Source organism: Stegostoma tigrinum, chromosome 19, assembly GCF_030684315.1.
Source record: "Stegostoma tigrinum isolate sSteTig4 chromosome 19, sSteTig4.hap1, whole genome shotgun sequence".
Classification (NCBI taxonomy): domain Eukaryota; kingdom Metazoa; phylum Chordata; class Chondrichthyes; order Orectolobiformes; family Stegostomatidae; genus Stegostoma; species Stegostoma tigrinum.
This window is the reverse complement of record NC_081372.1, coordinates 1,926,774-1,952,380: the sequence shown is the minus strand read 5'-3', so window position 1 is coordinate 1,952,380 and position 25,607 is coordinate 1,926,774. Positions and strand designations below refer to the sequence as shown.

Here is a 25,607-nt window from a genome sequence, read left to right as displayed (position 1 = left end):
ACTGGTTACTGAAATTTGAAAATTGGTTATGGATTTGAAAACTGGATGGGAACCTTAAAATCTAGTAACAAAAACAGAAATTGCTGGCAAACCACAGCCGGCCTGGCAGCGTTAGATCCGATGAAGAATCGTCAGATAGAAAATGTTAACTTTGTTTTCTCCCCACAGGTCCTGCCAGACCTGCTGAGTTTAATGAGCGATTTGTTTATTCCTCTGCTGCGAGATCTGCAGTATTGTTTTAATTTAGAATCTAGTAATCTGGTTGACCAGTGGCCCTGGTAAAGGGAGGGAGGTGTTCACCTGCATATGTAGTCTTTATTTACTATCCAGTGAGTTTTAATAGAAAATGTTTTGGGGCAGTGTGGGTCTTAGCCTTAATTCACTGTCTAACATATCACTTCCAATTACACGGACATTCTGTAAGCTTATACAGAAGGAATAAGCTCTTGGGCTGAAGACCTGGATGGTTATTGGGTTGCTGTCTTAAATGGTCAGTGAAAGGGAAAAGAAATGGAGCAAGCAAAATCATCCCTATGTTCTAAAATAATGTCACTGTAGCTCCTCGTCACATTTCCCCTGTAAATGTGTCCAAATATTAAATAGATTTGACCCATAGAAACTAGTCATGTTGAAACTGCATCTGCTTGCCAATGGAGGAGCCTGAACGCCACCAGTAGTGGCGTGCCGTTACAGCATGTGGTGTTTACATAGGTAGTTATAAACAAAGAAGTAAGAATTTTATAACAGAAATTTAAAAAATTAACATGTAGGAAATTTGTATTATGCCTGAATGCTCAGCTTTGGTTGTTCTATCCCTTATAACTCCACTTCACCTGCAGACAACACATGGTCTTAATAGCCAGTGGGTAATGTCACATAATTAGTGCTTAAATAAGAAAATTAAACTTTAAAGCAATTCCTTTGAAATCATATTTAAAGAATTTAACTTTTTTAAAAGCAGTTTTTGGTGTTTTAATTTTGCAGCCTTCCACTTCAAAGGCATCGAAGCATCCGCTGACCCCAGATGCCTCACCTGTTGATGGACACACAGTACAGCTCTCGCACACAAGCACCAAGGACCAACTAACCTTACTCAATCCAGCAAAAGCTCCAGAATCAGCTGGACTCTTGATTGAGACAAGCAGCAAGAGTGATGCTCAAGGTGCACTGGGAGATGTGAGCGTGGACCAAACGCTGCCCCTTTCCAAGGCTGAGGATGGAGGCACAAGGGTTAAGAAAAAAAGGAAGAAAAAAGAACCAAAGGAAGAGGCAGGTAGTGATACAGCAACCGGTGACAGTGCACCCAAACCAAAGAAGAAAAGGAAGGAGCCAAAAGGGGACAAAGAACCTAAAGAGGGCAAAGTGGCAAAGGAGCCAAAAGGTTCTAAAGGACCCAAGGGCATCAGAGAACCGAAGGAACCTAAAGGGGCCAAAGGGGCCAAAGAACCGAAGGAGCTTAAGGGTACTAAGGAACCCAAGCAACCTAAAGAGCCAAAATGCAAATCCACCACTACACCCAAAACCAAGGGCAGCAAGAAAACCAGGTATGGAATTTCATTATATTTGTGCCAGTTCTTTTTAGCTTTCGTTAATGGGACTTCTTTTTTTTTGTTCACAGGATGTGAACATTTCTGGCAAGGCCAGCATTTATTGTCCATCCATAATTGTCCTTAAGGTAGCAGTCAGATGCTGCCTTGAAGTCCAAGTGGTGTAGGACTCCTGAGTTGTTGGGTACGGAGCTCCAGGATTTTGACATGGCATTAACAGGAAGCTGATAGATTTCAGAGTCAGAAGTATTATTTGGAGGTGGTAATATTCGCTTGCTCCTCAAACTGTGTAGAGTCTTGTGTTTCAGAGATGCTGTTAAAGAAGTCTTACTGATTTGCTAAGTGCATCCTATAAATGGTATGTGTACTGTCTTGTGTGCTACTGGTAGAGGGAATGAACATTATGGTGGTGCAAGGAGTGTCAATTAAGCAGGCTGTTTTAACTTGAATGGCATTGACCTCTGAGTATTCACAGAGCCAGACTCACCCAGACAAGTAAAATGTTTTAAGCAAACAAAGTACTGGAGAAATTAGGCTGTTTTGTGGAGAAACAGAATTAATGTTTCAAGTTCAATATGACTCCTCTTCAGAACTTGTTCGTACAATGTAAAACATTTTCTAGCAAGCCCTCAACTTCTACCTTCTAGACAATGGACTCGCTTAGCAGGGGTCAGAAGATGAATTATTAATCATAGAACAGCTGTCATCTCACTTATTCTTATAATCACTAATTATCCCATTGGTCCAAATGGGTTTCTAGTCAATGATGACCTCCCTAGGATCCTGATGGTGAGGGAATTTAGTGATAATGAGGTTCAGTGTCAAGGGCAGGTAGTAGATTTCCATTGCAAATTTGACTTGCAATTTCTTAGCCCAAGTCTGTATGCTGACAACGTCTTGCTGGTGGGTACAGACTGCTTCAGTGACAGAAGGGTTATGAATGGAACTGAGCATTGTGCAAACACTCCCACTTCTGATTTTGTGGTGAGAATATAATTGAAAGAACTAAAGGTGGTCAGACTTAAAATTCTGCCTTTAAACAAATCCTTTGACTGAGGTGTTTGACTTCCAACAGTCACAATCAAAGAACAAAAAATTACAGCCTTCGACCCTCCAAGCCTGCACCGACATGCTGCTTGTCACAACTAAAATGCCCTCCCCTTCTAGGGACCATATCTACTATTCCCAACCTTTCCTGTATCTGTCAAGATGCCCTTTAAATGTCAATACCATGTCTGCTTCCACTACCTCCCCTGGCAGCAATTTCCAGGTACCCACCAACTCCTGTGTAAATAAAAACACTTGTCTTGTACATCACCTTTAAACCTTGCTGCTCTCCCCTTAAAACTATGACCCTTAGTAACTGACTCTTCCACTCTGGGGGAGGAAGCTTCCGAATTTATGCTTGAAAGCTTCCCACATATTGATTTGCCCTCAAGCATCTGCCTCCAATCTACATTTATCAGTTCTTGCCTAATATTTTTGGAACTAGTCTTCCCCAACTTAGCGCCTTCACCTGACAACTACTTAATCCATCAGTACCTTAAAGGTTACTAAATTGTGATCACTGTTCCTGAGCTGCACCCCTACTAAGACGTCGACCACCCGGCCAAGCTCATTCCCCAATGCATGTGTGGAACATCTGTGGCAAGAAATCAGTGAATGTTTTGGGTCTGGTGATCGTTCTTCAGAACTGATGGTAGCTAGGCAAATGTTGCTTTTTATGCAGAAGATTAGGTGGAGGGAGGGGGTAAGGAGTAAACAGCAGATGGCGTTGGAGCTTAAAGAGAAGAACGGTTGGCCAGACAAAGAAACAGACAGCAATCAGCGTAGGAGAACGAATGGCTGCTAATGGGGAATGTTTGGTGGCAGTCAGTGGGTTGTGTGAAATAGTAGTCCATGTGTTGACAAGGTCTGGTGTGTGGAGTTTGGGATAAGGACATTGGAGAAGGTGCCTCCAGCCCTGAAGTTGTTGAACTGAGTCCAGAAGGATATAGAGTTCCCAAGGAAAATGAGGTGGTATTCTTCCAGCTTGTGCTGAGCTTATTGTTGCACTGCAGCAAGCCTGAGACACAGATGTTGGCCACGGGACAGGGTGGTGTTGAAGTGGCAAGCATTTGGAAGCTCGTTTTTTTTTGCAAGCAGAGCATAGATGTTCTGCGAAGTGGTCGTCCAGTCCATGCTTCATTTTCCCCAATGTAGAGGAGACCACTTCGTGAATAGTGAATGCAGTGTGTGAATTATAGGTAAAGCACTGCTAAATCTGGAAGAGAGGGACCCAATTGCTTTTGTGGGTGGGAAGGGGGGGGTGGTGGTGAGGGCTGAAGTGCAGGAGATGGGTTAGACTTGGCTGAAGGCCCTGTCAACTATGCTGCTGGGGAATCCTTCTTTGAGGAAGAAGGTGGACATTTTGGAGGTCCCGTTGTTGAAGTTAGCATTATCAGAGCAGATACAATGGAAATGGAGGAACGGAGTGAATAGAATAATCTTTGCAGGAAGCAGGGTGTGAGGATGTATCGTCAAGATAACTGTGGGATTTGCTGGGTTTATCGTAGATATTGGTGGCCAGCCTGTCCCCATAAATAGAAACAAATGTGGAGGCAAGGAAGGGAGGAGTCAGAGATGGACCATGTGCAAGTGAGAGCGGGGTGGAAATTAGAAGCAAATTTGAAAAATGTTTTTAATTCCGGACAAGAGAAGGCAGCAATACCAACAGTACTATCAATATACTGGAGAAAGAGTTGTGGGTGGGGGCTGGAATAGTGCTGGAACAAGGAATGTGCTGTGTACCCCACCAAGAGACAAGCAGAACTGGGGCCCATGCAGGTACCCATTGCCCCCTGTTTGACCTGATGAAAGTGACAGGAGTAAAAAAACATTGTTCAGAGCGAGGATGAACTTGGCCAGGCAGAGGAGGGGATGGTGGATGGGACAGTTCAGGCCTTTTTTTCAGGAAGCAGCGGAAATCCACGAGACCATCCTGAGGGGGTTTGGACATGTAAAGGGATCACATGTCCATGGTAGAGGGTAGGTGGCTGGAGCCTGCCAACTGGAAATTCTGAAACTTATGTGAAGTGTCAGAGGAATTGCAATGTAAATGTAAAGGGATTGAACAAGGGGAGATAAACTAAGTTGAAGTAGGAAGAGATGAGTTCTGTTGGGCAGGAGATGGCAGCAGCAATCTCTCTGCCCAGGCAGTCTCATTTGTGGATTTTTTTAGTGACTGCTTTGGACAAAATATGTAAACAGATAATGGAACGGTGTAGGAGAAACAGGGTGGTGGTGATGGGAGATTTTAATTTTCCCAACATTGACTGGGATTCACTCAATGTTAGGGGTCAAGACGGAGCAGAATTTGTAAGGTGTCCAGGAGGGTTTTCTAGAGCAGTATGTATGTAGTCCAACTCGGGAAAGGGCCGTACTGGACCTGGTGCTGGGGAATGAACCCGGCCAGGTGGTTGATATTACAGTAGGGGACTACTTTTGAAATAGCAACCACAATTCCGTAAGTTTTACAATACTCCTGAACAAGGGTAGGAGTGGTCCTAAAGGAAGAGTACTAAACTCGGGGAAGGCCGACTATACCAAGATTCGGCAGGATCTGAGGAATGTAGATGGAGAGAAACTGTTTGAAGGTAAATCCACATTTGATATGTTGGAGATGTTGATTAGCGTGCAGGAGAGACATTATCTTCCTATGAAAATGAGGAATAGAAAAGGCAAGTTTAGAGAGCCATGGATGACAGGTGAAATTGTGAGACTAGCCAAGAGTAAAAAGGAAGCATACGTGAAATCTAGGCAACTGAAGACAGACGAAGCTTTGCAAGAATATCTGGAATATAGACCGAATCTGAAAAAAGGGATTAAGAGGGGACATGAGATATTGCTGGCAAACATGGTTAAGGAAAATCCCAAAGCCTTTATTCATACATAAAGAGCAAGAGGATAACTAGAGAAAGGATAGGCCCACTTAAGGACAAAGAAGGAAAGTTATGCGCTGAGTCAGAGAAAATGGGTGACATTCTTAACGAGTACTTTGTATCGGTATTCACCAACGAGAGGGACATGACGGATGTTGAGGTTAGGGATAGATGTTTGCTTAGTCTAGATCAAGTTGACATAAGGAAGGAGGAAGTGTTAGGTATCCTAAAAGACATTAAGGTGGACAAGTCCCCAGGTCCGGATGGGATCTATCCTAGGCTCCTGAGGGAAGCGAGAGAGGAAATAGCCGGGGCCCTAACAGATATCTTTGCAGTGCCCTTAGACACGGGTGAGGTCCCGGAGGACTGGAGACTTGCTAATGTTGTCCCCTTGTTTAAAAAGGGCAGCAAGGATAATACAGGTAATCATCGACCGGTGAACCTGACGTCGGGAAGCTACTGGAGAAGTTACTGAGGGATAGGATCTATTCCCATTTGGAAGAAAGTGGGCTTATCAGTGATAGGCAACTTGGTTTTGTACAGGGAAGATCATGTCTTACCAACTTAATAGAATTCTTTGAGGACATGACAAAGTTGATTGATGGAAAGGCTGTAGATGTCATATACATGGACTTCAGTGAGGCGTTTGATAAGGTTCCCCATGGCAGGCTGATGGAGAAAGTGAAGTCACATGGGGTCCAGGGTGTGCTAGCTAGATGGATAAAAAACTGGCTGGGCAACAGGAGACAGGATAGTAGTAGAAGGGAGTTTCTCAAATTGGAGACCTGTAACCAGTGGTGTTCCACAGGGATCTGTGCTGGGACCACTGTTGTTTGTGATATATGTAAATGATCTGGAGGAAGGTGGAGGTGGTCTGATCAAGTTTGCTGATGACTCTAAGATTGGTGGAGTAGCTGATAGTGAAGGGGGCTCTCAGAAATTACAGCAGAATATAGATAGACTGGAGAGTTGGGCACATAAATGGCAGATGGAGTTCAATCCGGGCAAATGTGAGGTGATGCATTTTGGAAGGTCAAATTCAAGGGCGAACTATACAGTAAATGGAAAAGTCCTAGGGAAAGTTGATGAACAGAGAGATCTGGGTGTTCAGGTCCATTGTTCCCTGAAGGTGACAACGCAGGTCAATAGGGTGGTCAAGAAGGCATACGGCATGCTTTCATTCATTGGGCGGGGTTTTGAGTTCAAGAGTTGGCAGGTCGTGTTGCAGTTGTATAGGACTTTGATTCGGCCACATTTAGAGTATTATGTACAGTTCTGGTCACCACATTACCAAAAGGATGTGGATGCTTTGGAGAGGGTGAAGAGGTGGTTCACCAGGATTGCCTGGTATGGAAGGTGCTAGATATGAAGAGAGGTTGAATTGCTTAAGATTATTTTCATTAGAAAGACGGAGATTGAGGGGGGACCCAATTTAAGGTCTACAAAATCATGAGGGGTATAGACAGGGTGGATAGCAAGAAACAATTACTAGGGGTCATGAGTTCAAAGTGAGAGGAGGAAAGTTTAAGGGAGATATGCGTGGAAAGTTCTTTACACAGAAGGTGGTGGGTGCCTGCCAGCTGAGGTGGTAGATGCAGACATGTTAGCGTCTTTAGAGATATATTTGGACAGGTACACGGATGGGTAGGGAGCAAATGGACACAGACGGTTAGAAAGTAGATGACAGGTTAGACAGAGGATCTTGATCGGCTTGGAGGGCTGAAGGGCCTGTTCCTGTGCTGTAGGTTTCTTTGTTTCTTTGACACGGTAGTCTGTTCTACGATGGGCTTATGGTCCAGGTGAGATGGGGATCTGAGAACTGGCTCTTCCAACTAATAGTTGGAAGAACAGTACCTCATTTTCCACTTGGGAACTCCACAGCCTTCTGGACTCTGTATAAAGTTCAACAATTTTAAGGCTTGAGGCTCCTTCTCCCATGTCTTTAACCCAATCCTCACGCACCAAGTCTAGTTATCACATGGTCTGCTATTACACACTACTCGTTGTTAGAAACTAATAGTCTGCACTAACAGTCAGTCATTCTCCTTGGCTGGTTATCCACTCCTTTGTCTTCCTAACTGTTCTTCTCTTTATTTGGGCTCTGCCTCCACCTATGATTTCCTCCTTACCCCCTTCTCCCATTCTGTTTTCTGCATGAAACCAACTTATTTCTGGCTACCATCAGCTCTGAAGAAGGTCAGAAACCTCTTAACCACCTGGTTATAGACCAACAGGTTTATTTGAAAACGCAAGCTCTCGGATCCTCCGTTGTCATCAGGTGTCAGTGAGAGAGGCAGCATCAAACACGCAATTTAAGTAAAAGATCAAAGGTTCATGTCATTGTTGAGAACGTACTAAATAAACCTAGGATGCTATTACATCTCTACAGTGAGAAGGTTTGAATTAATCAATAAGTATATGTAAATCCCCAAATTCTTTTCACATCACAGTCCTGACAGAACTAAAGATTTTTAGTGTTTAAAAAAGGTGACGTTTTATATCAGACAGTGCATGTTAGGTGTGAGGCCTTGTTTGGGATCTTTGTTTTAGGTTGGAGTCAGATTGACTTTATTTCTAAAGTCGGAATTTATAAAACACCACATTGAGTGTCTATAAATTGTGCTTTTTGAGCAGATTAAAATGGAGCTGCAAACAAATTCATCGTGTGTGTGTGTGTGTGTGTGTGTGTGTGTGTGTGTGTGTGTGTGTGTGTGTGTGTACATGCGAGTGGTAGGGGGTGTGGGGAGGTTGGAGAGAAGGAAAGAGGGAGAGAGCCTGTGTCTGTATGTACACTCGTGTTGGGGGGGGTGCGGGGAGTGTGTGTACGCACGTGAGTTGGAGGGGTGGGAGAGTGTCTGTATGTGCGTGTACGCGTGTGGGAGTTTGGGGTGCACGTCTACACGTGTGGGGGTGTTGATGTTGGGGGTGTGCGTGTACACGTGTGAGGGAGTTGTGGGAGGTACATTTGCACGTGTACGTGTATGGGGAAGTTGGGAGAGCATGTGTACACTGAGCGGGGAGAGATCATGTGTGTTGGGGGCGGGAAAGGAGCGGAGAGAGGGAATGCGCAGTGTGGTTTGGTTACCAGTAGTGCGACATAAACCCACGATCCTGATTGAGGCCGTCCTCATGGGTACGGAACTTAGTTATCAGCCTCTGCTTGGTGAATCTGTTGTGTTTCTCAAAGTCCACATTGGAGTTTGTTTACCCGAAGATCCAAGGCTGAATGCCCTTGACCCACTAATTGTTGCGTCGGGTCCATTCATCTGTTGTCGTAGATTCGGCACGGTTTCGCCAATGTACTATGCCCCAGGGCATCCTTGCCTGCAGCAACATTGAGATAGACAATATTGGCCAAGTCACAAGAGTATCTGCCGTGTACGTGGTGGGTGGTGTTCCTTTGTGTTGTGGTCATGTCTGCCGTGATTTCAAGCAGATGTTACCATGACAGGTTTGTGTAGTGTTGTGGTTGATGTCCTGAGGGCTGGTTTGGCGGTTGTTTGAAAGTGAGAAGTGGAGGCGTGGGTTGGCCTACACGTGCACACTTTCTGTATTTTCGCCCCTTCCTCCTCTTCCCGCGTTCGCTCTGTCTCCCTACCCCACTGCTCCCACACGTGCATATGGGATGAATTTGTACTTTATAGATGCACTTTCTGTTCAAAAAGCGCACAATTTACAGAGTCAATATGGCATTTTATAAATTCCTGCTTTAGAAAATACAACTAGCCTGATACTTTTTCCCAAAGTGCAAGAGTCAGTTACTAGGGAACATAGATTTAAGGTGTGAGGGGCAAGGTTTAAAGTGAGGTAAGTGGCAGGTTATTTGTGCAGAGGGTAGGTACCTGGAACTCGCTGTCGGGGGAGGTAGTGGCAGCAGATACTGTAGTGACTTTTAAAGGGAAACTTGACAAATACATGAATACGATGGGAATAGGGGGAGATGGTCTCGAAGAATAAGGGGTTTTAGTTGTGATGGGCAGAACGTTGGTGCAGGCTTGGAGGGCCGAAGAGCCTGTTCCTAGGCTGTAATTTTCTTTGTTCTCGTTCTATTCTAAACACCACCTCTTTACGCTAATAAAACCTTTAGTGTTCTCAGGATCATGACTTGTAAGGAATTTGGGATTTACATATTAATCAATTAAAACCATCTAACTGATTAAAAATTTAACAGCGTCCTAGGTTTGTTTAGTACATCCTCATCAATGCTGTGGCACTTTGATCTTTTACTAATTCTTTGTCTGATACTACCTCCCTCGCTAACGCCTGAAGAAGGGCTGAGACTCTGAAAGCTTGCATTTTCAAACAAACCTGTTGGACTATAACCTGGTGTTGTGTGACTTCTTGCCTTGTTCCCCCAGTCCAACACCGGCAGCTCCACACTCTGAAGAACTGGACCTGAAACGTTAACTCTGATTTTTTTTTTCCTCCACAGATACTGCCACATCTGCTGAGCTTTTCCAGCAGTTTCTGTTTTTGTTTGTTTTCCAGCATCTACAGTTCTTTTGTTTATGTATTGTGTTTTATTGTTCTGATTTACTCAGTTTGGTAAATTTCCACTTTGGTAAATGCCACTGAACAGAATTTTGACTGGAGGCAGGACTAGTTTGTGAGGACAAATCTTCAGGATTGCAACAAGAATGTTAGCAGCTGATAACTTTGCTGTATCTGGTATACTCAACTGTTCTATAATATCATATATAGTGAATCATGTTGGCTGAAGATTGGCTTCAATGATGGACCAACAAGTTGACAATTTTTCTGTTTGAGGCTGCATCCAAGTGTTTCAGCCTTGTGGATGGAGTTGTACGAAGAGTTCTTACTGTTCATTGTTTAATTTTCTACCACCATTCACCATATTCAAGTAGATTGGGCAGCATGGTGGCACAGTGGTTACACTGATGCCTCAGAGCACCAGGGACCCAGGTTCAATTCCAGCCTCGGGCAACTGGATGTGTGGAGTTTGCACATTCCCCCCGTGTCTGTGTGGGTTTCCTCCGGGTGCTCTGGTTTCCTCCCACAGTCCAAAGATATGCAGGGTAGGTGATTGGCCATGCTAAATTGCTCATAATGTTCAGGGAGTGTAGATTAGGTCGGTTATAGGGGCTTGGGTCTGGGTGGAATGTTCTGAGGCTCAGTGTGGACTTGTTGGGCCAAAGGGCCTGTTTCCACACTGTAGGGATTCTAATTCTAATTTATCATTTGAGTTTGGCTGTGTTCTCTGCAGATCCACTATGGCAACTGCATTCTTCCAGTCTTGACCAATCAGTCACTTAGTGCCTCTACCAAGTCACTCTTGGTGTCAGGCATTGAAACTCCTGAACCAGAGTACGTTATTTGACCGTGCCAGCTTAGCTTCTTTACTTTTATTAGCCGAGGGAAGCAGGAAATTGGTAACCCACAGGAATTTTTTCATGTTTAACTTGGTAACAGGAGACTGCATAAATAGTGCAGTCAATGTTGAGGTCTCCCAGTGCCATAAATTCCTTACTGTCTATATTGCTGGGACCGTTGGTGGATATGTCCTGGTACTGGAGCAGGATAAATCCAAGGATGATAATTGAGATGTCTGAGGACGTTGGCTGACAGATACAATTCTGAGAATGTGACTGTGGCCGACTTTATGGGATGGATTTCCAATTTTGAAACTAGCCCTTAGATGTCTTTGAGAAGAACTTCATTGGATTCCTGGGCTTAGAGTGTCTTTCTCTTGCACTCCTCGATAAGTTTTGGGTGGTATGTCAGGTTTTATTTCTTGAACTTTTTTGGTTATTGGAGCTTGATACAAATGAGTGACTTGTTAGGCCACTTTAGAGGCTAGTTAACCATCAGCAATACAGCCATTCATAGACCAGACCAGACCAGACCAGACCAGACCAGAAATTGGTAGTTGTTGTTACGAGCTTTTTAATTTTGAATTTTATTCAAGTAACTAAATTTAAAATCTTCAGCTGCCATAATATAATTTGAACTCTATCTCCAGTTCTTCAGAGCAGTTCTCTAGATTGCTGAACCAGTGACATAACGACTGAGACAGTTCATGTTTCATGATTATCATTCCAGTCAAAATGAAGATAAACTGTTTTGACTCCAGCCAGGCTTTTTAAAAAAATTCATGTTATCTCCTTCAACTGGTACGTTGGTAACTCATTTGTCCGAACTCTAGCGAAAGCAATCCTAACCTAGCCAATCTCTCCGCAGTTCTGAATTCCTGGGATCAGTCTGGAAACATTCGCTGCACTCCCTCGAAGATTATTCGTCTACAGAAAAGGAGCTCAAAACTGCACACAATATTCTAGGCTTGGCCTCACCAAGGCCCTGTGTTCAAAACCTCTCTCGATGAAGGCCAACATACCATTTAAAAACCAACAAACCATTTACCTTCATAACCGCTCCTTGCACCTGCATGTTTACCTTCAGCAGCTGGCGCACAAGGACACCCAGGTCCTGCTGTACACTCACCCCCCCCCCCCCCTCCCAATTTACAGCCATTCAGGTAGTAATTTACCACCTTGTTTTTGCTTCCAAAGTGAATAACCTCACATTTATCCAAATTATACTGCATCTGCCATTGATTTGCCCACAGGCCCAACCTGTCTAGTTCATGCTGAAAGATCTCTGCATCCTTGTCACAGTTCACCCTCCTACCCAACTTCATAGAAAATGCAAACTTGGAGATGTTACGTTATGTTTCCGCATTCAAATTATTAAGATATATATATTACGAATTACTGGGGTCCCTGCACTGAGCTAGGAAATGTTCAAACACTTTTTTTGAAAGTCCAACTATGCCGCATTGAGTGGCTCCCCTTGTCAAATCTACTAGTCATGTATTATAGAATTCCAACAGATTTGTCAAGCATGATTTCCTCTTCGTGAATCCATGCTGACACTGTCTGATCCTGCCACTGCTTTCTAAATGCTCTGCTATAAAGTCCTTGAAAATGGATTCAAGAATTTTCCCCACTGCTAATCTTAGGCTCAGTGGTTGAGAATCCTCTCTGTTTTCCTTCTACTTCCCTTTTTGAATATTGGAGTGATATTAGCTACCCTCCCATTCTGCAGGGATTGTTCCCGGATCTGTAGAATCCTGGAAGATGACCATCAATGCATTCACTATTTCTTGAGCTGCTTCTTTTAAGTGCCCTGGGATGTAGATTATCAGGCTCTGGGGATTTATCTGCCTTTGATCCTATCTGCTTTCCCAGCACAATTTCTCTATTAATATTGATCTCCCTCAGTTCTTCCATCTCACTAAATCTTGCATTTTCCAACATCTCTGGTTTTGTGTTCTCTTTGGTTCTGTTTTCAAAGTATCTATTCAGTTCCTTAGCAGGCCAAGCAGCATCTCAGGAGCACAAAAGCTGACGTTTCGGGCCTAGACCCTTCATCAGAGAGGGGGATGGGGAGAGAGGGGGAGGCAGACCGAAGATGGAGAGAAAAGAAGATAGGTGGAGAGAGTATAGGTGGGGAGGTAGGGAGGGGATAGGTCAGTCCAGGGAAGACGGACAGGTCAAGGAGGTGGGATGAGGTTAGTAGGTAGCTGGGGGTGCGGCTTGGGGTGAGAGGAAGGGATGGGTGAGAGGAAGAGCCGGTTAGGGAGGCAGAGACAGGTTGGACTGGTTTTGGGATGCAGTGGGTGGGGGGGAAGAGCTGGGCTGGTTGTGTGGTGCAGTAGGGGGAGGGGACGAACTAGGCTGGTTTAGGGATGCAGTAGGGGAAGGGGAGATTTTGAAACTGGTGAAGTCCACGTTGATACCATATGGCTGCAGGGTTCCCAAGCGGAATATGAGTTGCTGTTCCTGCAACCTTCGGGTGGCATCATTGTGGCAGTGCAGGAGGCCCATGATGGACATGTCATCTAGAGAATGGGAGGGGGAGTGGAAATGGTTTGCGACTGGGACTCCCACTTCCTACAGACTAAGGGGGTGGCCATGGGCACCCGCATGGGCCCCAGCTATGCCTGCCTCTTTGTAGGTTACGTGGAACAGTCCCTCTTCCGCACCTACACAGGCCCCAAACCCCACCTCTTCCTCCGGTACATTGATGACTGTATCGGCACCGCCTCTTGCTCCCCAGAGGAGCTCGAACAGTTCATCCACTTCACCAACACCTTCCACCCCAACCTTCAGTTCACCTGGGCCATCTCCAGCACATCCCTCACCTTCCTGGACCTCTGTCTCCATCTCAGGCAACCAGCTTGTAACTGATGTCCATTTCAAGCCCACCGACTCCCACAGCTACCTAGAATACACCTCCTCCCACCCACCCTCCTGCAAAAATTCCATCCCCTATTCCCAATTCCTCCGCCTCCGCCGCATCTGCTCCCACGATAAGACATTCCACTCCCGCACATCCCAGATGTCCAAGTTCTTTAAGGACCGCAACTTTCCCCCCCACAGTGATCGAGAACGCCCTTGACTGCGTCTCCCGTATTTCCCGCAACACATCCCTCACACCCCGCCCCCGCCACAACCGCCCTAAGAGGATCTCCCTCGTTCTCACACACCACCCTACCAACCTCCGGATACAGCGCATCATCCTCCGACACTTCCGCCATTTACAATCCGACCCCACCACCCAAGACATTTCTCCATCCCCTCCCCTGTCTGCTTTCCGGAGAGACCACTCTCTCCGTGACTCCCTTGTTTGCTCCACACTGCCCTCCAACCCCACCACACCCGGCACCTTCCCCTGCAACCGCAGGAAATGCTACACTTGTCCCCACACCTCCTCCCTCACCCCTATCCCAGGCCCCAAGATGACATTCCACATTAAGCAGAGGTTCACCTGCACATCTGCCAATGTGGTATACTGCATCCACTGTACCCGGTGCGGCTTCCTCTACATTGGGGAAACCAAGCGGAGGCTTGGGGACCGCTTTGCAGAACACCTCCGCTCAGTTCGCAACAAACAACTGCACCTCCCAGTCGCAAACCATTTCCCCTCCCCCTCCCATTCTCTAGATGACATGTCCATCATGGGCCTCCTGCACTGCCACAATGATGCCCCCCGAAGGTTGCAGGAACAGCAACTCATATTCCGCCTGGGAACCCTGCAGCCATATGGTATCAATGTGGACTTCACCAGTTTCAAAATCTCCCCTTCCCCTACTGCATCCCTAAACCAGCCTAGTTTGTCCCCTCCCTCCACTGCACCACACAACCAGCCCAGCTCTTCCCCCCCACCCACTGCATCCCAAAACCAGTCCAACCTGTCTCTGCCTCCCTAACTGGCTCTTCCTCTCACCCATCCCTTCCTCCCACCCCAAGCCGCACCCCCAGCTACCTACTAACCTCATCCCACCTCCTTGACCTGTCCGTCTTCCCTGGACTGACCTATCCCCTCCCTACCTCCCCACCTATACTCTCTCCACCTATCTTCTTTACTCTCCATCTTCGGTCCGCCTCCCCCTCTCTCCCTATTTATTCCAGTTCCCTCTCCCCATCCCCCTCTCTGATGAAGGGTCTAGGCCCGAAACGTCAGCTTTTGTGCTCCTGAGATGCTGCTTGGCCTGCTGTGTTCATCCAGCCTCACATTTTATTATCTTGGAATTCTCCAGCATCTGCAGTTCCCATTATCTCTGATACTATTCAGTTCCTTAGCCATTTCTTTGCCCCTATTGTACATTCCCCCCGTTTCTGTCTGTAGGGGACCTACATTTGACTTTACTAATCTGTTTCTCTTCATGTACCTGTAGAAACTCTTAGCATCAGTCTTTATGTTCCCTGCAAACTTACTTTTGTACTGTATTTTCCCCTTCTTAACCAATCCTTTGGTCCTTTATTTGCTGAATTCTAAACTGCTGTCAATCCTCAGACATTATTTTTCTTGGCCAATCTCTATGCTACTTCCCTGGATTGGATATTCTGTCTAATTTCCTTTGTAAGCCATGGATTGGCCCTCTTATCCATTTTGTTTGTGTGCCGGAATAAACAGTTGCGCGCGTGCGTGCGCACACACACACACACACACACACACACAGCATTCGGAGAATGTGTGCCATTGCCCATCCACTGGCATCCCTTTTCAGTAACACTCCCCAATCTATCAAGGCCAAGTCACGCCTCATATATTCATAGTTTCCTTTATTAAGAGTCAGAACCCTAGCCTCCGAATCAATTATATCGTTCTCCTTGATTTTAAAAAAAACTTCTGTCATGTTATGGTCACTCATCCACAAGGAGTCTAGCACAGCTAGATCGGTAATGTTTCCCTTCTTATTACACCAGTACCCAGTCTAAAGTAGCCTGCTCTCCAGTTGGTTCCTGCACATATTAGTCAAGAAAATCGTCCCATATACACTGCAGGAATTCCTCCTCTGCAGTGTTGTGGCAAATTTGATTTGCCCAGTGTTTGTGTAGATTAAAATCACCCATGATCGTTGGTATTGCCTTATCACATGCACCTCTAATTTCCTGCTTAATGCCAGTCCCATTATCACCACTGCAATTGTATATGACACCCAAAATTATTATTGCCCCATGGTATTTCTCACCCCTACCCATGTAGACTCCACATTGTCAGAACCAATATCCTTTCTCACTATTAGAGATAATGGGAACTGCAGATGCTGGAGAATTCCAAGATAATAAAATGTGAGGCTGGATGAACACAGCAGGCCAAGCAGCATCTCAGGAGCACAAAAGCTGACGTTTCAGGCCTAGACCCTTCATCCTTTCTCACTATTGTTAATTTTCTCTTTAACCAGCAATGCCACTCCTCCACTTTTCCTTTTCGCCTGTCCTTCCTAAATACTGATTACCCTGGGACATTGTTTAAACCCTCCCCAACGGCTCTAGCAAACACTGTGCTTAGAACTTCAGTCCCAGTCCTGCCCAGGTCTAACCTGTCCAATATAGAACAGAGAACAGTACAGCACAGTACAGGCCCTTCAGCCCATGATGTTGTGCCAAACTTTTACCCTAAGCATGTCCATCATGGGCCTCCTGCAGTGCCACAATGATGCCACCCGAAGGTTGCAGGAACAGCAACTCATATTCCGCCTGGGAACCCTGCAGCCTAATGGTATCAATGTGGACTTCACCAGTTTCAAAATCTCCCCTTCCCCAACTGCATCCCTAAACCAGCCCAGTTCGTCCCCTCCCTCCATTGCACCACACAACCAGCCCAGCTCTTCTCTCCCCCCCCCCCCCCCCCCACCCCCCGCCACCCACTGCATCCCAAAACCAGTCCAACCTGTCTCTGCCTCCCTAACCTGTTCTTCCTCTCACCCATCCCTTGCTCCCACCCCAAGCCGCACCCCCATCTACCTACTAACCTCATCCCACCTCCTTGACCTGTCCGTCTTCCCTGGACTGACCTATCCCCTCCCTACCTCCCCACCTATACTCTCTCCACCTATCTTCATTTCTCTCCATCTTCGGTCCGCTTCCCCCTCTCTCCCTATTTATTCCAGAACCCTCACCCCATCCCCCTCTCTGATGAAGGGTCTAGGCCCGAAACGTCAGCTTTTGTGCTCCTGAGATGCTGCTGGGCCTGCTGTGTTCATCCAGCCTCACATTTTGTTGTCTTGGATTCTCCAGCATCTGCAGTTCCCATTATCTCTGTCTACCTAACCTCCATCCCTACCTTATACCATCATCCATATGCCTATCTAATAGTAAATGCCCCTCATGAGGCTGACTCCACTACTGTCTCTGGCAATGCATTCCGCGTCCCTACCACTCTGAGTAAAGAACCTACCTCTGATGTCTCCCCTTTGTCTACATCCACTCACTTTAAAACTATGCCCCCTCTTAATAGCTACCTCTACCCTAGGAAAAAGTCTCTGGCTGTCCACTGTATTTCTACCTCTATCATTTTGTTCACCTCTATCAAGTCACCTCTCATTCTTTGTTGTTCGAAAGAGAAAAGTCCTACCCCTCTCAACCTTTCCTCATAAGACCTTCCCTCCATTCCAGGCAACATCCTGGTAAATCTCCTCTATCTTTTCCAACGCCTCCTCATCTTTCCTGGAATAAGGTGACCAGAACTGGACACAACACTCCAGATGTGGCCGAATCAGGCTTTTATATTGCTGGAGCGTAACTTCAGAGCTCTTGAACACAGTCCCTCCATTAATGAAAGCTAACACACCATACACCGCCTTAACAACTCTGTGCACCTAGGCAGCTTTCAGGGAACTGTGAATATGAACTCCGAGATCCCTCTGCTCCTCCACGCTGCCAAGCATCTTTCCATTAATCCTATATTCTGCTTTCAAATTTGTCCTTCCAAAATGAATCACTTCACACTTTTTAGGATTAAACTCCATCTGCCACTTCTCAGCCCAGCTCTGCATCCTATCAATGCCTTTGCAACCCAGAATAGCCCTCCACACTGTCCACACTTGACCCACCTTCGTATCATCGGCAAACATCCTAATCCGTCCTTCCTCTCCTACGTCCAAATCATTTACAAAAATCACAAATAGAAGAGGACCCAGAATAGATCCTTGTGATCTACCACTCGTAACTGAGCACCATGTTGAATATTTTCCACTACTGCCCTTTGTCTCCTAAGAGTCAGACAATTCTGAATACAGTCCACCACATTTTCCCCCTATCCCATGCTTCCTTACTTTCTGCATGAACCTACCATGGGGAACCTTATCAAACACCTTACTTAAATCCATGTATACCACACCCACTGCTCTACCTGCATCCATGTGTTTGGTCACCTCTTCAAAGAATTCAGTCAGGTTTGTGAGACATGATCTACGCCTCACAAATCCATGCTGACTATTGTGAATCAAACAGTGCCTATCCTAGTGATCATGAATCCTATCTCTCCAACCCTTTCCAGTAATTTGCCCACCACTGAAATAAGGCTAATTTGTATAGGTCCCAAGAACCAGTCCTAATACCCCAGGAGTCTGAAACACTCCCTGTACACCATCTTTGCCACCACATATTCATCCGCTACATCTTGTCATTTGTCCTCTGATTAGCACATGGCACTGGTAGTGATCCTGAGATCCATCCTTTGTGGTGCGATTTCTTACCTTTTTTCCTAGCTCCCTGTTTTCAGCTTTTTGGACCTCATCCTTTTTCTTTTAAACATATGTCAGTTGTATGAATATGTACTACGACCACTGGCCATTCACCCCCCCCCCCCAAACAACCGCCCGCCCCAGAATGACCTGTACCTGCTCTGAGACACCCTTGACCCGAGCACCAGGGAGGTAAATCCTGGAGTCTTGTTTGCAGCCACAGAAATGCTGTCTATTCCCTTTACATTTGAGTCCTGTACAACTATTGCCTTGGCACAAATTTTAACCATCCCCTCTGCAGCAGAACCAACCATGGTGCAATGAGTTTGGCGGCTGCTGCTGCTTTCCCCTGAGAGGTCAATCCCCTCAACACTTACCAAAACGGTATAACTGTTTTACAGGGGAATGGCCACAGGAGATTCCTGCACTCCATGCCTATCTCTCTTGCTCTGTCTGGTGATCACACACTCCTTTTCTGCCACTACACTTCCATCTCCCCGTTGAGTTGGGGAGATGGGAATGTGATGGCCTCATGGTATTCTCACTGGACTGTTAATCCAGCGATCCAGATAATGTTCTGGAGACTGAGGTTTGAATCCCGCCAAGGCAGATGGTGGGATTTGAATTCAATAAAATATCTGGAATTAAGAACCGAATGAATACCATGAATCCATTGTGGGTGTTGGAAAAACCCACCTAGTTGACTCATGTCCTTTCTGGAAGGAAGCTGCCATCCTTACCTGGGCTGGCCTACATGTGACTCCAGACCCACAGCAATTTGGCTGACTCTCAACTGCCCTCTAGGCAATAAATGCTGCCTAACCAGCCACGCCTTCCTGTGAATGAATTTTTAAAGAAAGTTCAACAATCAAAAATCACTCTGAAGAACACAGAGCCAGATCATTTAATCCATATGGTCTATTCAGGTCTTCAGGAACATCCTCCCACCTTATGTCATCTAACCTTATCAGCATGCACTCCCTCATGTCCTCTCTCTTTTCTCCTTAAATGCACCTATGCCTTCTGCTGACCTGGTTCATGTTGAAGTGAGTTCCCACAATATCTCCTTTTTCTGGATAAAGAAGTGTCTCCTGAGTTCCATATTCAACTAATTAATGGTTGTATATTTTTTACCCCTATTTCTGCACTGCCCACACGTGAAACAAAATCTCTGCATCTAGTCTGTCGCCTACCTTCATAATTTTAAAGTCCTCTTCGACCACCTGCTGCCTCAGTTTCTCCAGAGAAATGTGTACAACATGTAGTCTTTCCTGATTGGTAGTTATAACCTCTCAATTCAGATAACATTATTGTTAATCCTTTTTGTATCTCCTATTGCACCTCTAACATTTTCACACTTTCAGGGCCAAGGATTTGCACAGTATTCAAAGTTGGAAAGTTTTCTTACAAGGCCTCTGCATAAGTTTGTTTTTTTTTTCCCTACAATACTAATCTCCATCTCTTCACTTCCTAGCAATGATACCTGTACTATTAGTGTAGTTCCAGTGTGTTTTATTTCCCAAGTTGCCATTCTTGCTTGAATGTAGTTGTTAAGCAATAAAGTCTGTTGTGTTTGTTAAGCAGGAAGGGAGATAGAATTTGATTTAACTGCAACTATCTTTAAGCATCTACAGCAACTGCACAACAAATACTGTCATGATATGTTCTTAATTCCTTTTCTTTCAAATTTGCTGAAGCCAGCTGTAGAATCTTCACTTCCAGACAGGCTGAGACTGGTTACCTCATTCTATGTAGCCATACTGCATGCAGCTTTTGAAACTTGCTTACTCCCCATAAACTGAAGGTACCAGTTTTTACTTGCTGCTTTGTGATCAGGCTGATGGGACTGTCAGCTAGTTGAAGTTCAGCTTTACCTGAGAGTTGTGTGTTATTTATAAGATCTTGCACTTGTTCACATTCAGACTTTGTTTGAAAGGGGCCTGCTGGACACTGTCACCTACTATTCTTTACCAGAGGAGATGTGAAGGGGAGTTGAGTTTCCTGGCTGAAATCTCCCAAATGACTATTTTTTGTGGTCTTTCAATGACGTGATTGGCCAAGCAAGAAAGGAGGAGGAGATTAGAAATATCACAGCTCATCTTATCCAGTATCCAAATGCTTTTTTTGATAATGGGTTATTAATGGAGTCAAGTCATGAATGACTTTATCCCATCATTTGATGCAGGTATGCTGATGCTAATACCTTTTGGGATATATTCATGGGTATTCATGTGGGTTTTTGTCACAGGTGACCAAAGAAACATTCAAAATGCATCATTTCAGAATAAAATTGCAGTGCAGTAGTCTAATTGTTACCAGTTGTGATGATGCCCTCATTAGGTTTGTGTATTTTAACAAGAGTACTAAGCATAGGCCTGTGTTGCTTGGAATGTAATGACAATTCAAACTAAAGATTAAAAAATTGCAAATTTAAGATCTCTCTGTTCAGTGAACTTTTTCTCACTCTATTGGCAGCTCCTGATAGGTCACCCAAATCTCCACTTCTCAAGTATAAATTTAGACATCAGTTTTTGCCAGGTTAAGTAGTTATAAGAATGCTAAAGGTAAGCAAGATGTTTCCACTCCAGTGTTGGGCCCACTATTTATCTGCGAAACTGGAGCTGTGTGAAAATTCAGTGCCAATTTTTTTTTTACATTACAGCAATCAGTAACTTGAGGATGATCTCTGCTTGAGGTTAAGTTTCTGCTTTGGGTTTGGTAATGGGGAAAATGCTTGAATCTATCATTAAGGAAGAAATAGCAAGACCTATAGCAAGGTCTTGGGATCTGGAAGGGCTGGATGTAAATTGTCCCATTGGGAACACCCAGCATGGGTTCATGAAGGGTAGGTCATGTTTAACTAATTTGGTGGATTTCTTTGAGGACATTACTTGCATGATGGACAATGGGGAACCTGTGGACGTGGTGTATCTGGATTTCCAGAAGGTATTTGATAAGGTGCCACACCAAAAGCTGCTACATTAGATAAAGTTGCACGGTATTACAGGTAACGTATTGGCATGGATACAGGATTGGTTGACCAGTAGAAAGCAAAGGGTAGGGTAAATGGGTGTTTTTCTGGTTGGTTGTCAGTGGCTACTGGTGTGCCTCAGGGATCAGTGTTGGGACCGCACTTGTTTACAATTTACATAGATGATTTGGAGTTGGGGACTAAGTGTGGTGTGTCAGAATTTGCAGATGACACTAAAGTGAGTGGTAGAGCAAAGTGTGCAGATGACACAGTCTGCAGAGGGATGTAGATAGTCTAAGTGAGTGGGCAAAGGTCTGGCAGATGGAGTACAATGTTGATAAGTGTGAGGTTAAAAAATTGCAGCATGCTGCTGTGCAAAGGGACTTGGGTGTCCTTGTGCATGAATCGCTGAAAATGAGACTGCAGGTACAGCAGGTGATTAAAAAGGCAAATGGAATTTTGTCAGCCATTGCTCGAGGGATGGAGTTTAAAAACGGGGAAGCTATTCTGCAGCTGTATAGGGTCCTGGTGAGTCCACACCTGGAGTACTGTGTGCAGTTTTGGTCTCCTTACTTGAAGGGATATCCTAGCACTGGAGGGGGTGCAGAGTAGATTCACTCAGTTGATTCCTTAGAGGGTTGGGTTATGACGAGAGACTTGAGTAGACAGGGCTTATACTCGTTGGAATTCAGCAGAATGAGGGGAGATCTCTTAGAAACATATCTATTCCCTTCCTAAGATTATAAGGTGGAGACAAGGAGGTTGTTTCCGCTAGCAGGTGAAACTAGAACTAGAGGGCATCACCTCAAAGTAAAGGGAAGCAGATGTAAGGCTGAGGTCAGGAGGAACTTCTTCACCCAAAGGGTTGTGAATCTGTGGAGTTCCCTGCCTAGTGAAGTGGTTGAACCTACCTCACTGTTTTTAAGGCATGGCTAGATAAATCTTTGAACAGTAAAGGAATTAAGGGTTATGGTAAGTGGGCAGGTAAGTGAAGCTGAGTCTCAAAGATACAGCCATGATCTTACTAAATGGCGGGGCAGGCTCGAGGGGCCAGATGGCCGCCTCCTGCTCCTAGTTCTTATATTCTCATGTGACTGAAAAGGCTGACCCTCAACTGCAGATCTTGGGGCACATGGGCAGCATGTACCATGAGGTAGTGGGATCTGGAAGGGCAGGATTTGATCAACTTCTGCCTCCTCACTGCCCTATCATTAAAATGTGTCTCAAAGCATGTTTCAATTTGCTGGGCAAGTTGTTGCATTCTGAGGTAAAATGTCTTGGTAAAAAGTTCCTCTCATTGATGCCAGTGCTTTCGTACTTCAAGGAGCGCTTCGGACTGTCTTTGATGCATCTCCTCTAAATCTATCCCTTACCTTAAACCTATGTCCCTTGATCATTATTTTATATATCTTTATTTTTTTACATCTCGGTCGTACCTCTTCTCAGTTTCCTCTCCTCCAAGGAAAACAACTCCAGTCTAAGTACCAAGGTGCAGAGGTGGATGAACACAGCAGGCCAAGCAGCATCAGAGGAGCAGGAACGCTGACGTTTCGGGTTTAGAACCTTCTCTAGTCTCTTTTTATAACTAAAACTCTCCAGTTCATGCACCATCCTCAAATCTCCCTTGCACCCTTTTCACTGCAATCATATCCCTCCTAAAATGTGGATTCCAACACACCAATAGTCTAGCTACGACCTAATTCGTGTTTTACACAGTTCCAGCATAACCTCTCTTCTCTTAAGCTCTTTCTCAGCTGTTAAAGGCAAGTATCCCATAGGCTTCCTTAATCACTTTATCTATCTTGAGGAACAAGTAAATGCGGACACCAAGGACCTTTATGATCCTCAGTGCTTCCCAGAGCCCTGCTATTCATCATGTTTTCTTTTGCCTTGTTTTCCTGCCCAAGTGGATAAACTTATCCGGATTGAATTCAATTTGCTGCTGATCAGCATATCTGGCCTAACCTGTGTATACCCTCTTGGAACCTAAGGGCGTCCTCCTCACCATTTTTCACATCTGCAAACTGGTCCTTAATTCAAGACTAAGTCATTTATGTATACACCATAAGCAGCATGAACCCTAACACTGAACCCTGTGAAACTCCACTGGACAGAGGCTTCCATCAAAAAGCACCTGTCAACCAATGCTGTCTGCTTTCTGCCATTCAGCCAATTCCGGATTCAATTAGCCACATTTCCTTAGACCCAATGGGCTCTTACCTTTGTACCTACATCTTACCTATGTCCTCTGGCTGCATGCACAAATTACTACTGTGGTCCTTAATGGGCTCTACCCTTTCCCTAGTTATCCTTTTAACCTGAATATACTTGTAAACTAACTTAGGATATTCCTTTACTTTCACCTGCCATATTTTCATGCCTTCCATCCCGCCATTTGTTCTCATTTGCTTTTTAACTTTCTCCATGCACATTCTATACTCCTCTACTTCCTGACCATGTGGACCAAGATGTTTTCTGTGGTTAGTGAGTCTAGAACCAAGAGATGTGACCTCAGGATGGGGAAGGGGGTTGGTGTTTAAGACTGAGTTGAAAAGGAGTTTCATAACTTGGGGCTCTGGCTCAGTCATTGAGCATCTTCAAGATAGAAATCAATAGATTTCTAAAGGATAATGATATTAGCAGACATTTGGAAAGGCAGAAACATGATGTTGTGGTAGATGATGAGCCATGATCTAGTTTAATGCCAAAGCAGCTTGACAGGCTGACCAGCTGCTCCTATTCTTGTGTCATTCTGGAATGTTTTAATTCACTCATGGGACATGGATGCCACTAACTGGGCCAGCATTTATTGCATGTGCCTCATTACCCTTGAGAACACGGGGTGAAATACCTTCTTGAACTGCCTCAGTCTCCATGCAGCAGGTAGACCCACAGTGCCCTTATAGGGAGGGCATTCGAAGATTTTAACCTAGCTTTTTGAAAGCTACTCAATACTAAAATTAACTGAATGGATTCAGACTTTGCAGTCCTCCGCAGTGTTTGATAATTCCCAAGTAGGGCAGCAAGAGTCTGCATAATTTGCAAGGGATGTGTGGAGAGGGTGAGTTTGTTAGGATGACTAATGGCTTGAGAGAAGCCAACCCTATTTGGTTGTGTTATGATGCAGTCTGGTGATGCTCACAGTCTAAGCTCCACTATTGGTTTACATAGCAGGTTGTAATTGAACATTTCCACATTGCTTTGGCAATGTTTGTCCCACTACTCCACAAAAAGGAAGTTATGCTTATAGTTTGCTCCTGGATGAAATGATGGTTTGAAAATTTCTTTTTCAGTTATTTGAGAAGTTGGATCATGGGATATACAGTCACATGAGAATTGAGAGTTGCTGGCTGTCTCTACTAACTGTTTGCATTCCTTACATTCCAGCAAACCAGCCAAGAAAGCAGTTCTGATTATATTGCAGGACGGTTTGTCTAAATCCATGTCTTGGCTGCGGGACCTTGATTTAAGCTGTGTCACACACTAAGGGGCAGCATCCCAATAATAAATGCAATTTATGCAAAGCTGACAACCTCCCAGATTTCTTTGTGCAGCGAGTACAGTGATTATCACTGTTGTAAAGGAGGGAAGCATACCCATTTTATGCATAACAACATTCTTTTAACAGCATTTGTGGTAAATAGCCAAAGCATTTGTTTCAGTGGCATCTTTCAAGTGAGAAATATTGACCAAGGATTTGAGAACAAACTCCCTTTCCTCCAAAATAGTGCCATGGGATCTTTTACACTTTCCTAAGGAGACAGGTGGTGCTTTAGTTTTCAGTCACCACAGAAAAACAGTACATGTAACAGCATGGCATTCCCTCAGTACTGATCCGGAGCATCTGTTTTTGGAGTGGAGCTTGAATCCAAAACCACCTGACCCTGAGAGTGAGACATTTGCCTTCAGTCCGCAGACTAGTCAAGAAACAATCTGACATAATTGTGCTCTTAATTAATGTGCCTTTAAATTCTCCCTGCTCTACATGGCAGGACTTTTGCACTGCTCACTGTCTTTCAAGGTTGTCTCATGGTTACACATATGTCTTAAAGGAGGCATTGGTGTTGTGTGGCCTGTTTCTACACAGTATGTCCTGTGTTATGAGATCTCACACACAACTTGGATTTGATTGTGAACAATGTTCCCTCTACTGGCCAGCTTTGAAACCCCCTGCATCC

General features: G+C 44.9%; 1 protein-coding gene across 5 annotated transcripts in view; it reads left to right on the top strand.

The window, feature by feature from the left end:
* Window positions 1-25,607, top strand: part of chd6 (chromodomain helicase DNA binding protein 6) — a 266,089-nt gene that overhangs the window by 80,913 nt on the left and 159,569 nt on the right. For all 5 annotated transcript variants that reach the window (XM_059652680.1, XM_059652681.1, XM_059652682.1 and 2 more), the window contains one exon: window positions 985-1,544. In XM_059652680.1, coding sequence (XP_059508663.1) covers window positions 985-1,544 — 560 coding nt within the window. The remainder of the gene's footprint in view (window positions 1-984; window positions 1,545-25,607) is intronic.